This window comes from Corythoichthys intestinalis, chromosome 9 (assembly GCF_030265065.1).
Source record: "Corythoichthys intestinalis isolate RoL2023-P3 chromosome 9, ASM3026506v1, whole genome shotgun sequence".
Taxonomy (NCBI): Eukaryota; Metazoa; Chordata; class Actinopteri; order Syngnathiformes; family Syngnathidae; genus Corythoichthys; species Corythoichthys intestinalis.
The window spans coordinates 12,100,526-12,127,594 of NC_080403.1; the positions used below are offsets into that span (position 1 = coordinate 12,100,526).

The 27,069-nt window shown below is 38.8% G+C and overlaps 1 protein-coding gene across 1 annotated transcript; it reads left to right on the top strand.

Annotated features, from left to right (window-relative positions):
- Positions 1-440: 440 nt before the first annotated feature.
- strip1 (striatin interacting protein 1) lies at positions 441-25,212 on the top strand. Its single transcript, XM_057846824.1, has 20 exons — positions 441-605; positions 7,671-7,740; positions 7,824-7,898; positions 7,993-8,127; positions 8,230-8,350; positions 8,438-8,613; positions 8,754-8,881; positions 8,973-9,155; positions 13,434-13,654; positions 13,735-13,800; positions 13,885-13,948; positions 14,022-14,093; positions 14,207-14,281; positions 16,175-16,272; positions 16,552-16,678; positions 16,788-16,888; positions 16,962-17,028; positions 17,124-17,228; positions 21,776-21,980; positions 23,438-25,212. The coding sequence occupies exons 1-20, from the start codon at positions 453-455 to the stop codon at positions 23,683-23,685; spliced, it is 2,490 nt and encodes an 829-aa protein (XP_057702807.1). The 5' UTR covers positions 441-452; the 3' UTR covers positions 23,686-25,212.
- The last annotated feature ends 1,857 nt before the right edge of the window (positions 25,213-27,069 follow it).

Genomic DNA, 27,069 nt, shown 5'->3' on the forward strand with positions numbered 1-27,069 from the left:
CTTTAATGCACAATTTATATATGTATATATTTTTGAAACCCTTACTAATTTAACTGGATGCCATTGACGGCGCTAGACATCCAATCCGTTTGGACTGGGAATGGACTGGGAGTGGGCGAATTCTATCACGTACTGACAAAGGGATGAGTTAAGTGCTATGAAAAAAATAAAGTCTAGAGTGTTACTTGGGGTTGTAAGTAGTGTCCATTTCTGTGTTTAAATTTGATAAGGTATTCATTTATCCATTTATAAATCCAAAAATTGTAAAAAACAAAAAACAAACAAAACAATAATGATTAGTTATTTTAAACCACTAATCCTGAAGGGGTTAATGTGTCTGATAACTTCTGACTCACCCTATATGAAAAACAAAAGCGAAATTTTTAGCTGTGGTTATAAATTTTGTGGCGTAAATAAAAAAATAAACGCTTGATTCCGACGTTAGTCTCGTGATGAGAGCTCGTCTCGCGAGAAAACACCGTAGCTTCGCAAAAATGGAGGTCGGAGGCAACGGTGGTGGGCTAGCTGTAAACAATAAACAGAGAGCAATGCTACCAAACAAGAGTAAGGGAGAATTCACACGCAACCAGAGAAAGGATTCAGAGGTATGTGTACACACGCACGAGCCGTTTGTATGAACACGCATGTTGTATTTCAATCAGTCCATCGATGGACGAGGCCATTACTTTGCTGTACACAGCAACATCGTTAGCTTTTCCAGGATAGCTTCAGTATGATCTGTCACACTTAAGAGTTCTTAAACCTCGCCGGAACCTTTCCTAATGATCGTATTCAATGACTGCTGAATTTATTGTACTGTCACTTTGTTTTGTAACATGACACAGGCAACTGTCAAAACAGTTTTCATGTTCGCAAGCGGACGCTCAATAGTTATAGCTTTAACCCATCTAAAACGACTAACTTGGTTGTCTGACGTTGTAGTGGGTGGTTGTTATTTATTCTAATCTGACTCATACACATGTTTATGAGTGCTGTGTACGCAATAAATACCCATTTGATTTCTGACATTGTCAAAATTCTATGTTGTCACTGTAGCCACGACTCACCACAAGTCAGGGAGATTCGCGCATAATTTAGGAAGTAGCCCAAAATGCATTTTACACCATGTGTAAACCTTTGAATCTGATCCTTAACGAGGGGCTGAACGGAAAACATACAGTCATGTGAAAAAATTAGGACGCCCCATGAAATATTCAGTTCTTTATTAAGAAATGTTCACATATCATCGTCTGATGTTGTTTTTATTTATCTCTGGAAAAGAGAGTGATTTGATTGTAGGTAAGCAACAAAAAATACCATTGTTTTACTCATTAAACCAAATATATCAACAAAAATGCATATTTTAACTGAGGAAAAAGTTAGGACACCCTACCACCTAATGGCTAGTTGGCCCTTTGGCTGAAATAATCTTCAGTTATACTCTTTTTGTAGCCATCTACCAGTCTTTGACATCGGTCTGAAGAAAGTTTGTCCCACTCCTCAACGCAGAATACTTTCAGCTGTGAGATATTTTAGGGGTTTCCTGTGTGTACAGCCTGTTTCAAGTCACCCCACAGCATCTCAATGATATTAAGATCTGCGCTTTGACTCGGCCATTCCAGGACTCTCCATTTCTTCCTTTTCAGACAGTCCTTGGTGGATTTACTGCTATGTTTTGGTTCATTGTCATTTTGCTGGGTCCAGTTTCGCTTCAGCTTTAATTTTTTCACAGATGATCTCAAATATTCTTCAAGCACCCTCTGATACACAATAGAATTCATAGTGGATACTGGATTCTATGATGTGAACTGGCCAGGCCCTGCAGTAGCAAAGCATCCCCAAACCATGGCACTTCCACCTCCATGGTTCACAGTTGGTATGAGGTGCTTTTCCTGGAATGCTGTATTGGGTATAATTTTTGATTCATCTGTCCAAATAATATTATTCCAGAAGTCCTGGTCTTTGTCTACATTCACTCTGGCAAACTACAGTCTGACCTTCATGTTCTTCTTGGAGAGCAAAGGTTTCCTCCTTGCATTCCTCCCATGAAGGTTAAACTTGTGAAGTCTCTTACTGATTGTAGAGGCATACACTTTCACATCAACAGTAGCAAGAGCCTGCTGTGGGTCCCGTGATAACATTTTAGGGTTTTGGGAGATTTCTATTTGCATCTTGCGGTCTGCTATCGGGGTGAACTTGTTTGGACGGGCAGACCTTGGCATGTTGTCAGTTGTTTTGAATGTCCTCCACTTGTAGACTATTTTCCAGACAGTGGAATGGCTCTTCTTTTGAGATCATTTGAAATCCTTACCAGACTCATAAGCATCAACAATCTTCTCACCATGGTGTTTTCTCTCACTTCAACAGTCAAGGGCACACCAAACTAAATATGAGGTTTAAATAAGGCAAGCCTCCTTCAAAACACTGGTGTTCTAATCATGTGCACCTGATTTGATAGCCCTGTGTGTGATTTTAGCCATTTTAAGTGGCATTGAATGTGGGGGTGTCCTAATTTATTCCTCAACAGAAATTGCATTTATTTTAAATTACATTTTACAGAAAATTGCACAAAAAAAAAAAAAACTTTTTTTTTTCCAGTTTTAATTGTTTAGTTCTATTACTTAAATCTCTCAAGATTGTTAAAATTGATATTAGATATCCCTATGACCAAATACTGTATGTTAGAAAACACACTGTATAACAACAACAAAAGGAATCGATCAATACATTTCCAAGGACATCCACTACTATTTCTTTCTCTGTCTCAGTTCCAACCCACCGAAAACACATGTACGGTCTTTAGCCACTTTGCTAATCCTGGTCAAAGCTGCTCAATTGTTGGCTCATGGCGTGGTGTTGTCTAAATGTGAACAGCAGAAAGACTGTAATTGCGACAGGAAATTAGTTGTTTGACAACAATAACTGTAATTTCTTGAGTATGAATTAGTTATTTTTGCTAAAAACATAATGGCAATGGTAAATGATGGCTTATAATTAGAGTCGTCCGATATTAATGGTCACCCAACAATATCGACTGATAAAAGCTTCTGATAAATTAATTTTGGAAAAAAATCGCATTGGTATTGCGCCAATTTGAATATTGGCTAAAAAGTTGAGAGCTAATGTACAAGGCTGCAGCTTTTGTACATGTGCTGATCACAACGTAGCACAGTAGGTATGCTTAGAATGACTTTAGATGTCTCCAAGCTAAGATGCTTGGGGTTTGTTAAGTGAGCAAAGACCATTTGCATTCATGGTGCACAAATAAAATGAACAATAAATGAAAAATAATGAATTATAAACTCATCACATATACCTACTGCGTTATCAGAAAGAAGTAGTCACTAAGAAAAGTAATTTTATTTTTTTTCACTGAATATTTACCGTATTGGCCCGAATATAAGACGGCCCTGATTATAAGACGACCCCCTCTTTTTCAAGACTCAAGTTTGAAAAAAGCCTTTTTGAACACCAAATCAATGTTTATACAGAAAATAATTACAGTACATCTGAAACAAATGATTATAACAGAATATTTTAGAGAAAAAGCATGTTATTTTGGTCTCATTCAAATCTTAATATCTGAACATTTAAATATGTAAACTAAAGTGCAATCACATTCGTAAATGAATGGCTTCTGGTTTTTGAAATGTAAATAAACCACTCTATTGTGATAAAACAACAAAATTGCAATAACTGCATTAACTATCAAAGTGAAGTCTAACTGTAACTGTAGTCTTGAAACAAATCTGAATAAGGAAAAACATTGCAATAAAATAATGAAAACTTGTTAAACTAATAAGAGTAGCTGAGATCTGTCATGACAGAACATCGCTTTAATAATATCTGGCGCCATCTAGTGTCGTGAATGGGTATAATGTCTAGACTGCGAATATAAGACGACCTCCTCTTTTTCAGTGTTATTTCAATGCAAAAAACACCGTCTTATACAGTGGGGCACATACAGTGCCTTGCAAAAGTATTCGCCCCCCTTGAACCTTGCAACCTTTCGCCACATTTCAGGCTTCAAACATAAAGATATAAAATTTTAATTTTTTGTCAAGAATCAACAACAAGTGGGACACAATCGTGAAGTGGAACAAAATTTATTGGATAATTTAAACATTTTTAACAAATAAAAAACTGAAAAGTGGGGCGTGCAATATTATTCGGCCCCCTTGCGTTAATACTTTGTAGCGCCACCTTTTGCTCCAATTACAGCTGCAAGTCGCTTGGGGTATGTTTCTATCAGTTTTGCACATCGAGAGACTGACATTCTTGCCCATTCTTCCTTGCAAAACAGCTCAAGCTCAGTGAGGTTGGATGGAGAGTGTTTGTGAACAGCAGTCTTCAGCTCTTTCCACAGATTCTCAACTGGATTCAGGTCTGGACTTTGACTTGGCCATTGTAACACCTGGATACGTTTATTTTTGAACCATTCCATTGTAGATTTGGCTTTATGTTTTGGATCATTGTCCTGTTGGAAGATAAATCTCCGTCCCAGTCTCAGGTCTTGTGCAGATACCAACAGGTTTTCTTCCAGAATGTTCCTGTATTTGGCTGCATCCATCTTCCCGTCAATTTTAACCATCTTCCCTGTCCCTGCTGAAGAAAAGCAGGCCCAAACCATGATGCTGCCACCACCATGTTTGACAGTGGGGATGGTGTGTTCAGGGTGATGAGCTGTGTTGCTTTTACGCCAAACATATCGTTTTGCATTGTGGCCAAAAAGTTCAATTTTGGTTTCATCTGACCAGAGCACCTTCTTCCACATGTTTGGTGTGTCTCCCAGGTGGCTTGTGGCAAACTTTAAACGAGACTTTTTATGGATATCTTCGAGAAATGGCTTTCTTCTTGCCACTCTTCCATAAAGGCCAGATTTGTGCAGTGTACGACTGATTGTTGTCCTATGGACAGACTCTCCCACCTCAGCTGTAGATCTCTGCAGTTCATCCAGAGTGATCATGGGCCTCTTGGCTGCATCTCTGATCAGTTTTCTCCTTGTTTGAGAAGAAAGTTTGGAAGGACGGCCGGGTCTTGGTAGATTTGCAGTGGTCTGATGCTCCTTCCATTTCAATATGATGGCTTGCACAGTGCTCCTTGAGATGTTTAAAGCTTGGGAAATCTTTTTGTATCCAAATCCGGCTTTAAACTTCTCCACAACAGTATCTCGGACCTGCCTGGTGTGTTCCTTGGTTTTCATAATGCTCTCTGCCTTTAAACGGAACCCTGAGACTATCACAGAGCAGGTGCATTAATACGGAGACTTGAATACACACAGGTGGGTTCTATTTATCATCATCGGTCATTTAGGACAACATTGGATCATTCAGAGATCCTCACTGAACTTCTGGAGTGAGTTTGCTGCACTGAAAGTAAAGGGGCCGAATAATATTGCACGCCCCACTTTTCAGTTTTTTATTTGTTAAAAAAGTTTAAATTATCCAATAAATGTTGTTCCACTTCACGATTGTGTCCCACTTGTTGTTGATTCTTGACAAAAAAATTAAATTTCATATCTTTATGTTTGAAGCCTGAAATGTGGCAAAAGGTTGCAAGATTCAAGGGGGCCGAATACTTTTGCAAGGCACTGTAAGTATTTAGTCAACCACTAATTGTGCAAGTTCTCCTACTGGAAAATATTAGAGAGGCCTGTAATTGTCAACATGGGTAAACCTCAACCCTGAGAGACAGAATGTGAAAAAATACCCAGAAAATCACATTGTTTGATTTTTGAAGAATTTATTTGCAAATCATGGTGGAAAATAAGTATTTGGTCAGTACCAAAAGTTCATCTCAATACTTTGTTATGTACCCTTTGTTGGCAATAACGGAGGCCAAACGTTTTCTGTAACTCTTCACAACCTTTTCACACACTGTTGCTGATATTTTGACCCATTCCTCCATGCAGATCTCCTCTAAAGCAGTGATGTTTTGAGGCTGTCATTGGGCAACACGGACTTTCAACTCCCTCCACAGATTTTCTATGGGGTTGAGATATGGAGACTGGCTAGGCCACTCCAGGACCTTGAAATGCTTCTTACAAAGCCACTCCTTTGTTGGCCTGGCTGTGTGTCTGGGATCATTGTCATGCTGAAAGACCCAGCCATGTCTCATCTTTAATGCCCTTGTTGATGGAAGGAGACTTTCACTCAAAATCTTTCGATACATGGCCAATTCATTCTTTCCTTTACACAGATCAGTCGTCCTGGTTCCTTTGCAGAAAAACAGCCCCAAAGCATGATGTTTCCACCCCCATGTTTCACAGTGGGTATGGTGTTCTCCGGATGCAATTCAGTATTCTGTCTTTTTCAAACACGAGAATAAGTGGTTCTACCAAAAAGTTCTATTTTGGTTTCATCTGACCATAACACATTCTCCCAGTCCTCTTCTGAATCATCCAAATGCTCTCTAGCGAACCGCAGACGGGCCTGGACGTGTACTTTCTTCAGCAGGGGGACACGTCTGGCAGTGCAGGATTTGATTCCCTGGCGGCGCATTGTGTTACTGATAGGAGCCTTTGTTACTGTGGTCACAGCTCTCTGTTGGTCATTCACTAGGTCCCCCCGTGTGGTTCTTGGATTTTTGCTCACCGTTTTTGCTATCATTTTGACGCCACCGGGTGAGATCTTGCGTGGAGCTCCAGATCGAGGGAGATTATCAGTGGTCTTGTATGTCTTCCATTTTCTAATAATTGCTCCCACAGTTGGTTTCTTTATACCAAGCGTTTTACCTATTGCAGATTCAGTCTTCCCAGCCTGGTGCAGGTCTACACTTTTGTCTCTGGTGTCCTTCGACAGCTCGTTGGTCTTGGCCATAGTGGAGTTTGGAGTGTGACTGACTGAGGTTGTGGACAGGTGTCTTTTATACCGATAATGAGTTAAAGCAGGTGCCATTAATACAGGTAACGAGTGGAGCCTCGTTAGAAGAAGTTAGACCTCTTTGACAGCCAGAAATCTTGCTTGTTTGTAGGTGACCAAATACTTATTTTCATCTCCAATTTGGAAATAAATTCTTTAAAAATCAAACAATGTGATTTTCTGTTTTTTTCCCCACATTCTGTCTCTCATGGTTGAGGTTTACTCATGTTGACAATTACAGGCCTCTCTAATCTTTTCAAGTAGGAGAACTTGCACAATTGGTGGTTGACTAAATACTTATTTGCCCCACCGTATCTGTTATCGGTTAAAGAGTCATTATCCGACAACTCTAGTTATAATACATTTGTACAGAAAGTACAATTTAAGGTGTACGTTCATGGTTTGTGATGTCTGATAATACAAATTTAGACTTGGAAGCAGACATCGCATGTGTATGTGTGCACATATGCTTGCATGTGCTTCATGGGTGATATCATGTTGTAAAGTGAGTTAATGAACAAAACCAGCACTCAATCATTAAAGAAATATATATGTGTTTTGGAATATTTTACATTACTGGAAAATTTCTTCTTACTTAATCACTTTTGTGACGATAATGCTCAAATTTGATGTTCAAGAATTTATCTGTAATGAGTGTAATTTGGAATATTTACTTCGTGTGTTGAATAATTAATTTAGTCAGTCAGCCACGGCTATTCCGTAGTTGACTATGAGTATAATGTATACGCTCAATATTTTATTATATTTATAAATTGTTTTAATGGTGCACATTTTAACTTTTGTATATAGGGCCTGTCTGAGACACCAGACCTGGAGTTTGAATATGCCGATACAGACAAGTGGGCTGCGGAGTTTTCAGGTAAGTGATTTATCTATTTTTGTCACGTGGATCTGTGGAGTGTCATGTCTTAATGTTTGTGCGCTTCGTGCTGTGTGTTCTAGAACTGTACAGTTATACTGAAGGGCCGGAATTCTCTCTCAATAGAAAATGTTTTGAGGAGGATTTCAGAACACATGGTAAATGCTCAAGTATCTGCTCGCTCAAATGCTTGTTACATAAGAAAGAAATTTATTTTTGTTCGAATTTCCTTTGTTTCCGACTTTGACTCAGTGTGTGATAAGAAGTGGACAGAGCTTGATGCACCTCATCACAGGGCGCATGCCATGCGGCTGCTGGACGGACTGGAGGTGACAGCTCGCGAGAAGAGGCTGAAGGTCGCTAGAGCCATTCTTTACATGGTGCAAGGTCAGTTTTCTGATTGATTGGCTCATATATAAATCTATCCAAAGTACCAACTTAAGCCTGTTTTGTTTTGTGTTAATATGGGGTACATTGTTTTTCATGTAGGAACCTTTGGCGAGTGCAGTTCTGAGGCCGAAGTCCAGCATTGGATGAGATACAACATTTTCTTACTTCTAGAAGTGGGGACTTTTTCTGCCCTGGTAGAACTGCTCAACATGGAAATTGAGTAGGCAATGAATTTGTTAAATGAAAGAAAAACATTGGTGCATATGTAAAAAGAAAGCTTTCACTATGATGTTTTTCTGTCCCTCAGCAATAGTGCCGCTTGTAGCAGTGCTGTCAGAAAACCGGCCATCTCGCTTGCTGATAGCACAGATCTCAGGGTGCTGCTAAACATCATGTACCTGATGGTAGAAACCATTCAGCAGGACGACCCAGCTGACTTGGCCGAATGGAGAATTATCAGGGAAACGTTTAGAGCGGAACTGGGTAGGTTTGATAAAGAACAATATGCTGGCATGGCATAATGTTAGGTGTTGCTACAGTTAGAGCTAATAGAAGAGTGGTGATCGTAGACTGAAACAAATGTTTATTAATGGACTTTTTGAATTTAACAATATCCATTCCAGGTTCTCCCCTATACAACAACGAGCCAATTGCAGTCATGCTGTTTGGGATGGTTACCAAGTTCTGCAGTGGCCATGCACCCCACTTCCCTATGAAGAAGGTGTTGCTGCTGCTGTGGAAGAGCATACTGGTGAGGGAAAGGCGCTATATATTGCTTATGTATCAAAATAATCACATCCAGAGTTTTGATTGAGTCATGGAACTCATTCTCTCTCTTTCAGTTTACACTCGGAGGGTTTGAGCAACTTCAAACCATAAAGGTCTATAAGCGTGAGAAGCTTGGTCTTCCACCTTTGCCGGAGGACAGCATTCGGGTCGTACGCAGTATGAGAGCGGCTTCCCCTCCTGCCTCAGCCTCCGACCTCATAGAGCAGCAACAAAAAAGGGCGCGACGTGAACACAAGGTACTTGTCGTTGCTGGGACGAGGGCTAGGGACAGTGAACACTGAAAATATGAAAAAAGAAGAACGTTTGTGTGATGTTCTTGTCAAACCATCCCTCATTCAGTAAGGTGTCCGTCATCAAAATAGATTTGATGCTAATTAGAGCTGAAACGAATACTCGAGCAACTCGAGTAACCAGAGTTTAAATCTGATCCGAGTAATTTTATTCACCTCGATGAATCGTTTAATTTGGCCAATTCTAAGCATCACGTTTTGCCCGGACTACTTTTAATGCAGGACAACGCACTGGCGTACGTAGAGGGAGAAGCAATTAAAAAAAAAAAAAAAAAAAAAACTTACCGCAGCCGACAGCCGCTACAAAATATGCCGACGTTGCTAAAAAGTACGCCCGCTGGATGCTAGTGTGGTAGCAGGTAGTGTCCGATGCGTCTCATAGATATCGCATGCATTTAGGACTAGATGCGAAATGACAGACTCGGCCGCGTCTGGGCAGCGTTAGTAAACAGCCGCCATCTTTTAGCAGTAGACTTCTCATCGCTAATAAATATAACGTTACTGTCACTCGCTCACGTAACGTTAGCCCTTCAGAGGGCTAGGTTTCTATTGATTATGACCACTGTCGATGCTTGGCTAAGGTGTCTTACATACAGGCTTTATTTAATCTATAAAAACAGCGCTGTAGAGTGATGAGGGTGTAAAATTAAACATAATAAAGCTAACTGTCAGTTTTAGCTCAGTAGTCATTGCTGAATAAAACACCAAGTAGCACTGGTCCCTAATGTGCTCCAATACAGCAGGTATCAAACATTTATTTTGAACACTGCAAAAACTCAAAATCCTATCAGTACTTATTGTTTAGACTAACTAATAACTTAAAAATAGCTTGACACAAATGGAAATTAAACTGAAACACGTGGGAAAAACACGTAGCTTTCAAGTGATGTGTGTTATCAAGCGTAATTACATTTTTAGGTAAGAAATATGTTTTTTTTATAAGATCTAGAAGTTTTTTGAGTGAAAGCAGTGATTTTTTTTTTTAATCACATCTTAGATGCAATTGTTGGCTGTTTTCAACAATGTACATCAAAAATAAAGACATCGATTGACTGAAAATGGTTCAATATTGGATTAAATGTCTTTTTTTCTAAAGTATATTTATAATAGCTCTTTACCTAAAAAAAAGCTTTATCCGATTACTTGATTAATCGATAGAATTTTCAGTCGATTACTCGATTACTAAAATATTCAATAGCTGCAGCCCTAATGCTAATTGTATTATCCTACAGACCTACTAACTAGTGTTGCACCGATACCATTTTTTGGCCCTGATACCGATACTGATACCTTGCTGTGCAGTATCGGCCGATACCACTTCGTTTAAAATGATTTGCTTGCTTGCTTGTTTTGCTTCGTTTTGTCATCTTGGCTTTGCTTGCTTACCATTGTGAAACAGGAAAAATACCTGGTATGGGTGACAATAGTTAAATAAACTTTTGGCTCTCAAAGGCCAAAATAGTGCTAAATTCGTGAAATTAAAAAGTGTATAGTACTAGCCCAACACCAAGAAAGTAAAAATACAATGAATGAACTCAATAAAGTTTTTTAAACCTCGAGTTTTGGCTCTCAAAGGCCAGACAGTGCAACTTTCATGAAATTATACTGGAAGTAATAATAATTGAGTAATAATTGACCACAACATCCTGTCTCTCTATTAGCCTCCCTCTTTGTGCACCAGCAGCAACATAACTCCATCTATAGCTACGCACAAATCCAAACGGCGGATGAGTGAGACTCTCTCTGACACACACACACACACACTTAGCAGCTTAGCTTACTTTGCTTACCTCTTCAAGGCTTGCCATCCGTCCTTTTAAATAAGGGTCGTTCCGAATTGGAAATTGAAAGTTGTGTTCCTTATTGAACCAATATGGAATATATATAAACATATAAACATTTCTATGCATTTTAGGAGTTTCGGGGTGTCCCTTTTTTTCATCGCCTGTACGGCTTTGGGCGTGAGGGAGGCATCCCTTATTTCTATTTCTGAAAGGTGGCTACCCTACTTTTGAAACCGGTCTCAAATTACTGTGGCATTTCTTTCAGTAAAAGACAATAAAAGTAAAGTAGACAAAGTGACCTTACCAGGGGTTGTTGCTCCGGTCCAGCCCCCTTCCTGTGGATAGCAGACCTGCTGTTGCAGCCTCAAACTGTTAGTGTTCGTTCACATGTTTTGTCTTCAAATGTTTTCACAGATTCGAGGTATTAAAACTGGCGGATTTAATTCCACCTCACGAAACTTTAAGGCCGCAAATCTTGCATGCAGCCATTGTACTCGACGGAGATCTTTCTATGCTCAAATATTTCCAGAACGCCGACATTTTCTTCCCTTAGTTTGTGTATTTTTCCTCCATACGAAAAAGCTGCCCCGGCATTCAGTAAGACCGGCTATTGGCCTGCTCTCATTGGTTTGGAGCAGGTCAATAGCGATAGCTGCTTGGCATGCAAAGTGATCACGTGTGATCACACAGCAAAAAAAGTGTAGTGAGCATCAGGAGAAAGAAGGCGGTCAAGTGTTATAATACTGGACCGGTAAATGGTATCGGCGCCCTATTTGTTTGTACTCGCCGATACCTATACCACCGTTTTAGTGTTGGATCCCCCACCCCCGGCCTATACTGGTATCGGTGCATCCTAACTACTAACCCCCTATTGGTCACTCATTTAATTCATTGGCTACCAGTAACAGTGCTAGCCTCCAATCCATTTTGACCGGGAGAGGTTGGCAGCGATCATTCACAGCCAGCCCTTACTGCTTGCATCAGGGGTGCTCATTACGTCAGTCACGGTCTACCAGTCATTCGCAATGCAAATGCGGGTAGATTGTTGCATAAAAAGTAAATTATGTTGTGTTAGCAATAGAGGTGTGCAAAATTTCCGATTCTTGGATTATTCGCAATTCGGCCGTGGAAGATTCGAGAACGATTCACAAACATCCAAATTCTGATTATTGAAATATGCGAAGTAAAGCGGAAGTACACAACACTCAGCGCGCCGCTTGGTCTTCGGGACGGGACGGAGCGAGAGTAGCTAAACATCATGCTTCCCATTACCCGGCCCCTAGGGTAATGCCAATGCGCAACTCACAGCTCTAGCTCAACTCATGCAACGAGATAAAAAAACACAACAACATACCTGACTGCTGCCGAAAAGCTGCTCCAAAGTACATCCATATAATGTTACGGTGGATATCATTTATATAGGACTAGATGCAATATAGATTTGGTAGTGTTAGCAGCACATCTACAAAAAGCTAGATGCGGGCGTTATAAACGGCCGCCATCTTAAAGCAGTACACTTCCCTGCAAGGCTGTTGTAGCGAACCTTCCAAGCAAACCTAATTAACTTTTTATCTAAAATACTCCTAAATCGGTAAAATATTGACTTGAATCTATCTTTAAAATAGTTTTAAAACTTTCACGTCAAAAGTAGACAAAAGGGAAATTATGGAATAACGGGAGCAATTTTAACAAATTTAATGGTTGATTCACAACATTAAATTAATTGAATGTAGTTTAAAGCTGCTGATACAGAATGGGGACTGGAGTTTTTTATTTAATGTTATTTTTGTATATTTGTTTACTGCTATATGTTAACTTGATACTGAAATAGTAGTGTGGTTTAGCCTAAGAGTATTTTTGAACAATTTTGGAACTAATGTACAAAACATAAAAAAAAAAATAGAGAGAAAAAAAAAGGAGGGGGGTGCATCAATAATCGTTTTATAATCGAATCGGAGCCTCTGAATCGTAATCGTAATCGAATCGTTAGGTGCCCAAAGATTCCCAGCTCTAGTTAGCAACATATGGGGTTATCGAACCAATGAGCACCCCTGGTTTACATGAATTGAACATCTAACATTATTAATGCCTGGTAATGAATTAAATACTCTTGGGGGTGTGGGGGGGACTTAAGAGGATTATCGGGGGCCCTAGCCAGACTGTATTTCTGTTTTATTGACAATTTATTAAGTTAGAAAAATATTTATCATATAATTATATATAATTGAGACCTGCCGTCCACATATGCGGACATCACATTTTGGGTCATGTAGGCCACACTTGCACACCAAATGTTAATAATAATAATGTGCCCTACATGACAAAAAATGCAATATCCACATGTGTGGATGCTAGGTCTTTATGAGTTTTTTTTTTAAATTAGCAAAAATAGTCACTTGCCTGATAAAGGGTTAACCTCACCTACTTTCTTTCCATGCAGTCACTGATTAAACAAGACAACCTGGACGCATTCAATGAAAAGGACCCTTACAAGGCGGATGACAGCCGTGAGGATGAGGACGAAAATGATGACAATGACAATTCAATGGAAGCCGAGACTTTCCCATTGGAAAGGGATGAAGTTATGCCTCCACTCATCCCTCATCCTCCATCAGAGAGGGTGTCCTTCCCCAAAGGGTTGCCGTGGGCCCCTAAAGTCAGGTATGTCAAAATTACACTCTCAGTTGATATTGACAATGCTTTTTTTTAACTGCATAAATTGATTTCATTGTTATCAATAGGGAAAAGGACATTGAAAATTTCCTTGAGTCGAGTCGAAGTAAATTCATAGGTTACACACTTGGAAGGTAAGCGCAATAACATCAGCTTTTTTTTGCAGTATATGGAAATAGCTGCATTAAAGGCACTACCTTCCCGTGTGTGTTTCTCAGTGACACAGACACCGTTGTTGGCTTACCCAGGCCCATTCACGAGAGCATCAAGACACTAAAGCAGGTATTACATCGCTATATACAAATCTTCCTCAGCTTTTGAACTCTTCTGCAATTTCACCATATATTCCTTTTAGCACAAATATGTCTCCATAGCTGAGATTCAGATTGCAAAGGAGGAGGACTTTCAGAAAACACCAATATCAGGGGTGAGTGCATTTAGAAATAACATTTAACCTGCTGGACAAGAACCTCTTGATCTTGATATGTCGTTGGCTCATGATAGCATTGTTTTTGTGTATATGTGCTTCCTGGTCTTTAGGGAGAAGAGGAAGTGGAGATGTGTGCCACAGAGTTGCTCTATCAGGGAATCCTACCCACATTACCTCAGTACATGGTCAGTGCTCTCACAGCAGACTTCCAATAAAAAATTGTCACCATTTTTGCTATGCACTGGTCAACGGAAAAATTGTTACTTCGATACAAACACCTGTTCTTACGTAATGTTGCCATGTTAAATCTAAATCTGAAGTTTTTTTTTTTTTTTCCTGTAAGCTCTTATTTTTTCCCCAAATCAACATTTAATTGCAAGATGATATTTTTAACAATGCAAATACAGTATATTGCCAGCACTTAAGGGAAAAAAGGCCCCATAATAACAATATGTAGAAAATTTTACCTGTTCTGTCATGCTTTAGACAACTGCGGAGGCAAAATACCAACAATAGGGAGAATGTGATTTGGTATACTGCAGTGCTCCAATATGATAAAAATCACTCTACTATGACAAGCTAATGTTGACGATTCAAAAAAAATGTATAGATATGCTAAGGACTGAAAAGTTAAAATGGTGAAAATATATGAAGAATCTGTATAAAATACCACTAATATTAGAATGTCAAAAATGACAATGGCATGAAAACTAAAGGATAGAGGGAAAAAATGATGACAGATGTAAAATCTTTGACCAAAAAAGAGAATCAGTTTAAAAAAAAACAACCAAAAAAAAAAAACAGAAAAAAGACAGTGTAGTAATTAGCTACAGCCCTAGTTTTCAGTAAAGGTCACGTTAAAGGGAACCTCGGACTTAAAGACTGAATTTCTAATAAGCCACTATTGTTCTCTTTTAGCAAAAAAATGTTGTTAGAAACAAATAAAATATTGCCATTAATTTAAAAATCTATAATATGTACATGTTTTGACCTACGGAGGGCGCCATGTTTTTATACCTGCAATGGATGCTCGGAGTGATGACGTACATTGTCACTGTCACTCGACGAACACTGCCGGGTTACTCCAATTCCTTCTACGCGGCGAGACATCCAACACATGCGCACATCGGTTAAAAGCGGCGAGTAATTACTATTTGTGTTTTTATTGAGTCTTTTATTACCCTTTTATTGCCTCAAAATACTTTATGCATGTGTTTCCCTCTCATACTTTTAAGCATTGTTTTTTTCCTTTGGTTGCTTTAAAGCAGGATGGTTGATCTGTTGACCACATTAGTCGCTTAACATATTTAAACCACCCTTAAATGATATTACTATGTTGAAGTATTTTCTTTAGGCATCTTTAGTATGTTCTCTCTGTATGGATCTAAACAAAACAAGCTGAAAGCGCACCATAGTACTTTGGGTGTAAAGTTTGCCTCTTGTAGGACGTTTCGCTGGTGTAGCAGATTCTGGCAGAACACCGTTTTTTTCCCCCTACTCTCGTCTCGTCTCATCCCATCCCATCTTTCCTGTTCATTGTGCTTTAGCTGGTCGTTTTGTGAAATATTGATAGTGCTGTCATGCTCGTTAATGTTTCTCCCGGGTTCAAATTAAAAAAGTTGAACAGATGACATGTTTATGTCGCTAGAGTCATACTCTGAAAGCGCGGCAGCGTAACCATGTGACGTCACCTCCCGTTAACAACAATGACGACCTACTAGTTAACTGATTTTACAAATTGTATAAAAACGAAAACATCAAGAGGGGTTTCAATATCAAATTATTTTAACTCATAATAACGTTTGTCTTTTAAGAACTACAAGCCTTTCTATCCGAGGATCCCTTTAAAGGTGGATTTTTCAAACAAAATTGTATGTATTGATCAAATTTTTTCCCCATCACAAAAATCTGGCATTTTTACAGCCCTGTGTGGAATTTTTACATGCACTTGAAGTGTGAAACTCAAGGCATCTCCCCTTAAATTATATTTCGTAGTTTACTTCCACTTAATAATGTAACACTTTTAAGCAGTTAACAATGCATAATTGACATCAATTTTCTTTCTCTCGGGTATTCAGATCGCTCTGTTAAAGATTCTCCTTGCGGCAGCTCCGACGTCTAAAGCCAAGACTGATTCCATCAACATCTTGGCAGATGTGCTGCCGGAGGAGATGCCGTAAGTAATGCATATTTTTTTCTAGGCATTCCTGCTAAGGACACCTTTCTATTGTTAGTAGCAATCCAATAGAAGTGGAAACTAATACATAAGAAAATCTTCCTAAGAAGCGTTTCGGATAATTTGATTGTTTCTGTGTGGCAAAAGTAAAAATATTAGAAACATTTGCACCATAGCATAATATAAATACATAATGCAATGTAAAAACATTTTTTTGGTAAAAGTTATTTGGCCTAATAATGAAACACATTGATGGAAAAGGGATTGGTCCTGTTGCAGGACCACTGTGTTGCAGAGCATGAAACTCGGTGTTGATGTCAATCGACACAAAGAGATCATTGTGAAGGCAATCTCTGCCATCCTACTGCTGCTCCTCAAACATTTCAAACTTAATCACATCTACCAGGTACATTTTGTTCAGTGTTACTTGTGTGATATGCAAATATGGTGAGTTATAAATGTAGTTTTAAGTCAATTAAATATGACTAATGATGAAGAATTTTTTGTCTTGTTAGTTTGAGTATATGGCTCAACACTTAGTGTTTGCCAATTGCATCCCCCTCATTTTGAAGTTCTTCAACCAGAACATCATGTCTTACATCACAGCTAAAAACAGGTACTTCCTTAAACAAAAAAAAACGTAGAACCTGATTAAATTGTATTATAATTTTACTTTATATGGTTTGCAGCATCTCAGTGCTGGACTTTCCGTACTGCGTGGTACATGAGCTCCCTGAATTAACAGCAGAGAGTTTGGCAAGTGTTCTCATCGCTATTTTCCATTTTTCTCTTTGGTTGAACAAAATGCATTTTTCTCCCACTGCAGTTAATACTGATGACATGTTTTGCAGGAAGCGGGAGACAACAACCAGTTTTGCTGGAGAAACTTGTTTTCCTGCATTAACCTTCTGAGGATCCTCAACAAACTGACCAAGTGGAAGCACTCAAGAACAATGGTCAGGAGACACTCACAGCATCTTGATGTCACATGATTACTCTCATTGCCTTTATTTATGGATTTATCTCTCACTGAATGTGGCATACATGCAGACATACATCAAACCTTTACTGTTTTTACTACAGTGGTATGAATAAGTTTTGCCACCTGTGGCAATTTCCCTTATTTTCATTCATAAATCATTGGGCGTTTGTATCAGCAACTTCATTTTGACATATTAAAAAAAACAACAACTGATGTACAGAGTAATTTCAGAAGTTAAGTGTATTGGGCTGACGAAAAATTTGCAACATGCATGTAAACAAAATTGTGCAAAGATTTGAGCACCCTTGTCATTTTGTTGCCTGTAAATTCTTAGCACTGGTTAATAGCGTACCGCGCGTAACACGTTACCTTTGCTCATTCATATTCATGACGTTAGCGACTGTTGCTAAGGGGGTCAAACTTGCTTTTGTCCCTCATGCTAGATGCATGTAAATAGTGTAAGAAGGAGATGTTTACTGAACTAAACCTACCAATTCTAGCTGAAAATGATGTCCGTGGTGCCAAATTCACTGGTAAAGATGTGGTAGAGCATACAAATGTTCAGTTAAAGAGATGGCTTGAGTGTCGAGGGCTGAAAAAGACTGCAAGAAGAGCCGACCTGATCCAGAGGTAGCTTTTTTATCGACACCTTTTTCTTGTATGCATTGCCTTACGCCACCGACCATGATGTTCTACTGTTTCAACAAGCTATCCTTTACCACCATCTGCCCTGTCTTTCTTATATATTACATCCTCTGGTTGTCTTACGTCTCTGAGTGTTCTTGGGGTTATTTATACCGCTATTTTTGTGTGGCGATCGCAAATGCTACTCAGTGGCAGCCAACAAACACTTTTAATTTCTTCATTAATAACAAATCTTAATTCTATTTATTTACATTTCCCCCTTACGAAAGTTGTTTCAGAAAAGGTAACAACAATGGAAGTCAGATACCATTTAAATTTTTTTCAGGTCTTTTATTTTCAGAAGCAGCACAGCAAAATGCCACGCTAAAAAAATAATTAAAAATACCTCTTCGGGTCAGGCTGTGGCAGGCAATGGATCAGCATTGTCTTCTGTAGGACCATGGCCCCCAGCAAAACGTTTACTCCATATGAAGGTGAATGGCTTCACCTTGCTGGCGCTAAACTGGTCTTTTGGACGTTCGCACAAGTTGATCCATTGTTCACATTTTTCCTCTGTGTTTTTGGCTTCAGGAAACGTATGAAGAAAACATCCTTTATATGTCGTAATGTCTAGTGGTCTCTACAAGTTCCACAGCAGCAGTGTTTACTCGGCATGTTCTTTTTTGGAGAGATTACCGGCAGAAAACAAGCAGTACTAGCATGGGTTGTATGCGAGCGCGTTTGTATGTTGACCCCCTTTCGGTTTATGATGGTGACGTCACGCAGCCTTGCGGTCTAAAAATAGCATTTGTGCGGTACGCTATTGGAAGCCAAAATTGGTATGTGTGCCTGTTAAGCCTTGAAAGATGCATGCAATCATAAGGTGGCTAACTGCATATTGTATTTTTATTTTAATGACCTCTGAAGAATGACCTCAAAACAGCTCATTCAATGTCATGATTTCGGGGAAGCCTAAAACAATCTGAGATTTTAGTTGTCAGTTTCCACTGCGAGGAACATGATAAGGAAATGGAAGACTTCAAAGACTATTCTTTTAAAAGCCAGAAATGGCCAGCCATGAAAAATATTGGGGGGAGCAAAGACGAAATATGTACAGACAGCTACCAAAGAACTATTACGACAGCGTGTGATCTCTACAATACAGCACACTATGCACCAGAGGTTGCGCTAGACTTTTTCGTTGTCTGTCATTTTGACTGACAGTGTCATAAAAATCCGGTCATAATCTATTTTTACCAGTCACTTACATTTTTAAAATGATAATAATGACATATTCTATAGTATTTAGTTTTCATTCATTTTTAATTAATATTCTGTCCGAATAAGCTTAATGTAGTGGAGAAAACTGGATTCTCGCTGATTCAGGTTGATTTTAGCTGTGTTCACGTCAGTGTGTTGGCCAAACACCACTTAAGGCCCACTCAAAGTAGAGGCAATCACGGCACTTGGACAGGTGGCTGGATTTCTCCTTTTTCTTTCATGCAAATCCTCTTAAATCAACTTTATACAGTCCATTCATCCCAACTGTCCATGTAGATGTGGAAATGGTTATATTCTTGAGTAGGTGTTTGTGTGTATATATGTGTGTATCTGTGTGTGTGGTTTATCTGTACAAAAGACATGAAAAGAAACAATAAATAAATATACATTGCTTAAATTCAACTTAATTACATTTAAACATGTAGATGGAATATTCGAAGTTAAGCTTGAACTATTTTCTACGCTCCAGCTAAGCACTTCCGGTTTCGGGCACTTATTGTGAAGGCGGATTCACTCTACTTCCGGTGCGCTATGCCGCAACTTGTCGCTATTTTAGAATCGCAGCATAGCAACACGCTAACGGACTACCACGCCAAACAATCGGACGAACTATCATAACAACAGCAAAAGGTAATCATAACAAATTGTCTACGTAAATATGAATGCTGCTTGTGATACTCACTTTGCATTTACGCACAGCAATGAACAAACACACAGTTAGACGCACGCTCATGTCGTGCATCCACCCGTGACTTTCTTACTATTGACATCCGCATTCTTGTACGGTGCATGCGCAATCCAACTTTTCACCTATTTACGTCAGCCAAATGTGGGAATCAAATGATGCTGAAGGCATTGAACGAGCAACTGTGAACATCTTAAGCAAACAATCACATAACTTTGTAGCCTTTTCTACACTTAACAAGAGGCAAACAGACAGCGGAGTTCACCAATCAGCGACGGGCAGACGTGCCGCTAGCAAAGCGACAAGGGCAGGACGAGGGACTTGCGCGCGGAAGTAAACATACGAGGAGAACGGAGTTTATTCAACATGGCTAGCGAGAGACAGACTTGTCAATGACTCGTTGTGTTTTAGCTTATTTAAAACTGAATTTACCGCGGATTGGAACATATTCTCGGCCCTCCCGTTCGCCATCCGTGTTGATCTAGAGACGACTTTCGGCGCGCAAGAGTGACGTTGCTCGTGAAGAACACGTCACGCAAATAAACAAATCTGATTTGTCGATTGATTTTGTACCTTCTCGAGAGGCTGTGTCCCAGACTTTTCTCTCAGTGTTTGAAAAATACAGGGAGAACAGTCTGGCCGTGCAAGGCAAACACTCAGTTGCCTTAACATTTTTCCGAGTAAGGCCAACGACGTCATGCATCAAGAGAGACAATAGCTAATTAATATGCTCACTTGCCACCCTGTGGGTGTGAATTGCAACCTGTCAAAATGACGAATGGACTTCAGTTTTTTCCGTCACCGTTTTAAAAAAACGGTCAACGACGGAAAATATTCGGTTAACGCGACCCCTGCTATGCACATAGAGAAGCCGTGCGGTACAGTGATGAGGAAGAAACATTTTCTCTAATGCTGCAAAAAGACGTTTGGACAAGCAAGCTTCATTTTTGAACAAGGTACTATGAGCTGATGATACAAAGATTGCGTTATTAGGCGATAACAAGTGGTGAATGCATTTTGATGAAAAAACACTGCATTTCAAGAAAAGCACTTGCGACTCACAGTAAAATTTGGTGGCTGATTCATAATGCTGCGGGGCTGTGTGGCCAAATCCAGTTACCGACAATCTTTTGAAATGAATGAGGTTTGCATATAATATGAAGTTATGAACATATATTTAAGAATGTTGTTCAACATTCAGTCACAAGGTTAAAGTTACGCTGGGGCTGGATATTTCACCAATACAATGACCATGTCTGGTAAGGCCAGCGTAGTCCCCCCATCGTTGAACATCTGGGAAGGTCTAGGGTGGGCAACTATCAAATTTAACTGAACTGAGGATGTTTTGTAAGAGGAATGGTCCAAAATATGTCTTATTAAGAATTCACAAACTCATTGGAAATCATAGGAAATGGCTAGAAGCTGTTATTTTGGCCAAAGGAAGGTCTGCTAAATATTGATTTTCTTTTCTTTTCTTTTTTTTATGTTGTGATGCCCGAATCTTTGACCTGTATGCCCAAACTTTTTAATACATGTAAATGTGAAGCATGTACAGACTGGTAGAATAAAAAAAGAACACAATCTTTTGGGCTGAAGAGAAAATGGACAAATGCAATTCTAAAAGAAAATTGAGGCATAATCTCTTTCCTAGTGATAATTTGTTCTCATGAACTAATGTTACTGCTGGTAAATAAGTTGGTGCAAAGAGCAATGTGGCAGCCAATGAGTTAAGTGTAAATGAATACAATATATATATATATATAAATATATAATAAAGCACAATTTGTAGTTTGATAACATTTGCCAGGATAGGTTTCAATGTTACCTTCTTTAATAGAGCATACCAATTTACATGCGCAATACACATGCCTAAAAAAATCTCATTCTGTCATGGAAAGTCAAATTATTTTAACAGGTTCTCTGTCCCCTAGATGCTGGTGGTCTTCAAATCTGCTCCCATCCTGAAGAGGGCGCTCAAGGTGAAACAAGCCATGATGCAGCTGTATGTCCTTAAGCTGCTCAAAGTACAGACCAAATATCTTGGACGCCAGTGGCGGAAGAGCAACATGAAAACTATGTCGGCCATTTACCAGAAAGTCCGACATCGGCTTAATGATGACTGGGCCTACGGAAACGGTGAGAATTTCATATGCGTATAATTGTTTCAGGTGTCATTGTCCAATAAGAATGCATCTAGAAAATATTAGGGGTGTAGCGGTACACAAAAATCTCGGTTCGGTACGTACCTCGGTTCTGAGGTCACGATTCGGTTCATTTTCGGTACAGTAAAAAAAAGCAAAATGCAAAATATAAATGTGCTAGTTGTTTATTACACACTTTTGTGCTTTCAACAATAGGGACATTAGCCTATACAAAGCTAGAATTCTGCTCAAAAAATTGCGGGTATTTAAAGATAATCCAACAACAATTTGCCTTTCAGACCCCACGTATTGGTCAGCTTTTTTTCTGAAAGAAAGAAGAAGTAGTCCTGTGCTAAAGAGAAAAGCAATCCCAATGACAAAGATTTTAACATGTATTTTACAAATGAAATGCCTCAATGAAACATTTTTTTTTTCTTATGAACGGTTTTCAAAAGCTTAATTGGTGGATTTTCTCAAGTTAAAGCGCCACATAGAAATTAATAAATTTAATTGTGTAAGCAGGATGTGTGTATTATTCTTATTATTTAATTACAGATGTTTTACCTCATTTCAGTTTATTTTATTTGAATGGGCTATTATTTATTTTATTATATGTTTATATTTTACGAATGTGATGTAGTATTCATTTATACTGTATATTTTATGTTGTATAACTTTAGTTCCTACTTGTTTTGTTGTGGTAGGATGGTTTTGTATTGAACACGGGGCCGTGTTGGTTATTATTGTAGCAGAGAGGACAGCAGTAAATCAACAAAGACAAGTCAACTGTGCCGCGATCTACCACTCAAGAGATCTGATGGACTCAAAAAGTAGGTTACGATTGCATATTAGTTTGAAAATCGACTGGATCCACCGTAAATACGAGTGACTTCTGGCCCGATCCTAGCTAGTAGTATTGACACAGGAGGGCCCCGTGTCGCGTCAAATAATAAATTCTGCCGTTCTTTTCGCGTGCGTCGCGTTGAGCCGCTTCTGGGACGCATCTAACACGCGGCCACACTGCGACTGGTGTGCATTGGCTGATTGACTCTAATGCCCGCGTTTCACTGCGTTCTCGCGGCGGCCACGTTGTGGCGCCGTTGACGTTTCTGGACTGTCCTACCGTGTTGGTCCTCATTATGGTAGAGAAAACGAAGTAAATATAATCTACACAAAGAAACTGTAACCCGATCGACTCACAGCCTCGAAAAATAAGGGTTATATTAGGTCAGAAACTCGTTCGGTACGCGTCCGTTCCGAACCGACTACCACGTACCGAAACGGTTCAATACTATTACATGTACCGTTACACCCTTAGAAAATATTTAAAGTGGTTTAGTTTTCCCACATGTTATTATTAATATTAATACAGCCTGATTGAAACATTTTCCCGTCATGATAACAATTTGTACTAACCATGGCTATGATTTACTGTATACCCATTTTGGGCAGATCTGGATGCACGTCCCTGGGACTTTCAGGCCGAGGAGTGCGCCCTACGTGCCAACATTGAACGCTTCAACAGTCGCCGTTACGACAAAAATCAGAGCAACCCGGACTTTCTTCCAGTGGACAACTGCCTGCAAAGTGTCCTGGGGCAGCGGGTGGACCTGCCCGAGGATTTTCAAATGAACTATGACCTCTGGCTGGAACGAGAGGTCTTCTCCAAACCTATTTCATGGGAAGAGTTGCTGCAATGAGAAACCAGGTTCTTTTTTTGAGGATCTGACTTTTATGTGGCATTCAGGTAACCCGTCACCATGACACTAATTGAACAATTGTGATCAATGAATTTGGTCACATGTTACTGGTTTTGTTTTTCAGTCAGCAGTGTAGCCGCCAACAAATTATTTAATTGATGCTTTAAAGAGTTAGCCATATAATATGTTTAAAGATGCGTAATATGTTTTTGTATTTAGGTTCCGTGAGATGCCACCACTCTGATGCAAACATACAAAAGCAGCTGTGTCTGTGGACCCGTACTTTTATAGCTAGCTTCCTGTAACAATATCTCAATACATACTTACCCTTTTTAAATACATTTATGTGAAATAAATGTGAGTTTTAACTGTACAACTCAGGCCGCAGAGTGGGAACTTTAATTAGATGTTTTACAACATTTTAGTAAACATGACATTCTGTGTTCACGATAGATTTCATTTTATCAGAGTGATAAAGGGATTTTTTTTAACATGTACATTCATGCATATAAAATACACTGCTCCAAAAAATTAAAGGAAAACTTTTTAATCAAGAGTATAAAAACCTATCAGTCAAACATCTGGCTCAGTTAAGTTGCAAAGGGGTTTGCTAATTAGTTTTAGTTGTTTTTTTGTTGTTGTTAATGAAATCCACAATTGTTGCATCAGAGACCAACAATGGGACGGCCCCCAAACAGAAATCGTTTGTAGTGATGCAATTCCTGGAAGATGACGGAATTAATACCATTGACTGGCCTACACGTTCACCTGACCTAGACCCAATAGAACACTTCTGGGACAGAATGTTTAGGTCCATCTTCAACCACACAAACTAGTGAGAATCATTTTGAGTTGCTGCAACGACAATTTGGAAAAATGGACCAGTCTGCTGCATCATTTTTTGCCTTTCATTTTTGGGATGTGTTTGATTAACCCCTCTATATGGTGATCAGTTTCATTTCTATCAAATTATGTGTCAATTTGTTACTAATACCTCACCTACTCTTTATCAGAAAAGATATTCAAGATAACCCCGCCCCATTTAGATCTGCTGTGTTTTTGAAGTGTTCCTCTTAAGTTTTTTAAGCAGTGTATATTTTTAGTTATTTTTAAAGGGGTGGAAGTATGTTTACAAATTTTCATTTGTTTTGAATTTCTTACATTTCTTATATTCCACATATAGTAGAGGCAATCACAGGGTCAAAGGACACAACAAATATAGCCTAGATTGAAATATGCTTTGTTCTTTGGAAAATATATCAAATTTTCCCTCTTGCTTTATTTATACAGTAGGATACTTAAAGGTTTATGAAAGTATGCTATTTTTAGGTTGGTTGCATCACTCACACAAATAATTTAAAAAGGAAAAAAAATAACAGGTCACCCATTTTGTTTTATTCTTTTTGCGGACTATTTTGTTGGTTTTATAAAAAATGTGTCAAATTAAATTGTTTTACTTTACTGTCAATCCTGCAGCATTTTAATCCAATAAAAAGCCAATAAATATTTACAAATTGTATTCCTGGGTTCTATTTATTTATTAAAAATAATGCAATGAAAATGTTTCAGACCTATTGTTTTCAATTATGCACAAAACCATGTGTACTTTCCTAAGGAAGGAAAATGACCTTACTTGACTGTAATTTGTTTAATCAATCTATAAGCAAACTCGCAAATGTTAAGTTGTTTTCCACTTGGCTGCCATCGACAGTCCTGCTAGTTTAAATAAATTGGCTGTCTGTTGCTGTCAGTGGTAATCAATGAGTTAGTGTTTTTGTGTATAATGCTGTTCTGTTCTGTTCTTTTCTGAGACACAACCTCATCACTTGGAAATCACAATGCCTCATGGTGTAGAATTTGTTTAATCCAGCCAGGAAAGAAAGTAAGCCCCTTTCTCTCGGTCCTCAAACCACACGCACTTTCTTTTACAGCTCTTTGAAAATGAATCTCATATTAAATTTCTTCGGAGACCATCAGGAACCCTTCAGCATTGATGTACAGTAGTCTGCCCATAAATTGAGCAGTTTATGCTAGCAGGTAGTTCCCCCACTGTCTTCTTGGAGATGTAGCCCTATGTGCTTCTCATGGCCACTAGAGGGCGGTTTTGCATTTAGGACAAATAAAATGTAATTCTAATTGTAAACTATTACAGTTTAGAGGTTGTCTTCCAGTGTGGAGTTGGAATGTTCTCACTGTCCTTGAGTAGATTTTGTACAGGTACACTGGCTTCCTCCCAAATTCCAAAGTCTTAACTGAAGACATTGACGTGTGACTGTTACTGTGTTATTGTGCCTGTTTGTCTTTGTGACCTGCGTTTTGCTTGATGACCAGTTCAGGCTGTACCCCGCCTCTTTTACTACTAATTACCACCCACAAATGGAGAATTCGCACATCTTCACTTTGGGTGCAGTTTTTAAGAACCCTTGTTTTAATGTGCATGTGCGTGTGAATGATAGGCCAAACCGTAGAAAGAGTTTTTGCCAAATAACCTGCTATGTGTAGACATGGCCTCAGATTGTCTGACCAGCTACTTCTGGAAACACTGAGGGCCTCTAGGTAAAGGCAGGGTCACCATCAAATATTCCAGAAAAAAATGTTTCGGGTATTGAGTCATCCAGTCTATATGAATATCAATTGAATATATGAACCCTTATTCAGAAGATTAATAACTTGCTGCTCTCATTTTTCTGCTCTTTACATATTCCTCAACATGTCTAAGTGGATAATGATATGAATTACATACTGCTAAAGTTAAATTATACTGTATCACTAGCCAGGCCTGTTGTTTTATGAACATTTTTGGTATTCAGCCAGCTGTGGATTAGCGTCAGTTAAATTTAGTCCCTCTCCCATTTTAGAGAAAGTTGGCCAAAGTGTATGGGGGACTGAAATTGTGTCTTGCTGATTTTCATGTGATGTGAATCACTTTAACATTGTGTTAAATTGTGCTATTCAAAATAATTTGCCTTGCCTAAAAGTGCCAAGGTTAATTAGATAAATACACCATTAAATATGCAATTAGTGCTGCAACGATTAATCGATTAACCCGAGTATTCGATTAGAAAAAAAAGATTTGAATTAAATTTTGCTGCTTCGAGTATTCTTTTTTTAAAGTGGCGTAATGGCTTGTTTTGAAAATGTTGGCATTTAGTTTTTTTGTTTTGGTTGGATACACTGCCCTCTAGTCTGCCTCATTTCACGTGGCTGAATCCAGCTGCTCCCTGTTAAGACCAACATAGACTTCGTTTTTTTGAGCTAATGTTTTTTTTTTTTTTTTTAATGCATTCGTTCATTTATTTTGTGGGAGTATGTGTCTGAACCATTTGTTAAGAGAATTGTAAAAAAAAAAAAAAAAAAAAGCGGATTATAGCGTTTAAGATAGCA

What these genes read in the sequence shown, in the direction of transcription:
- strip1 (XM_057846824.1), top strand. Translation starts at nt 453, where the DNA reads ATGAGAGCTCGTCTCGCGAGAAAACACCGTAGCTTCGCAAAAATGGAG. An exon ending in CCGTGGGCCCCTAAAGTCAG is followed by an intron (nt 13,655 to 13,734) that starts GTATGTCAAAAT and finishes TGTTATCAATAG; the next exon opens with GGAAAAGGACATTGAAAATT. An exon ending in AATTAACAGCAGAGAGTTTG is followed by an intron (nt 17,029 to 17,123) that starts GCAAGTGTTCTC and finishes CATGTTTTGCAG; the next exon opens with GAAGCGGGAGACAACAACCA.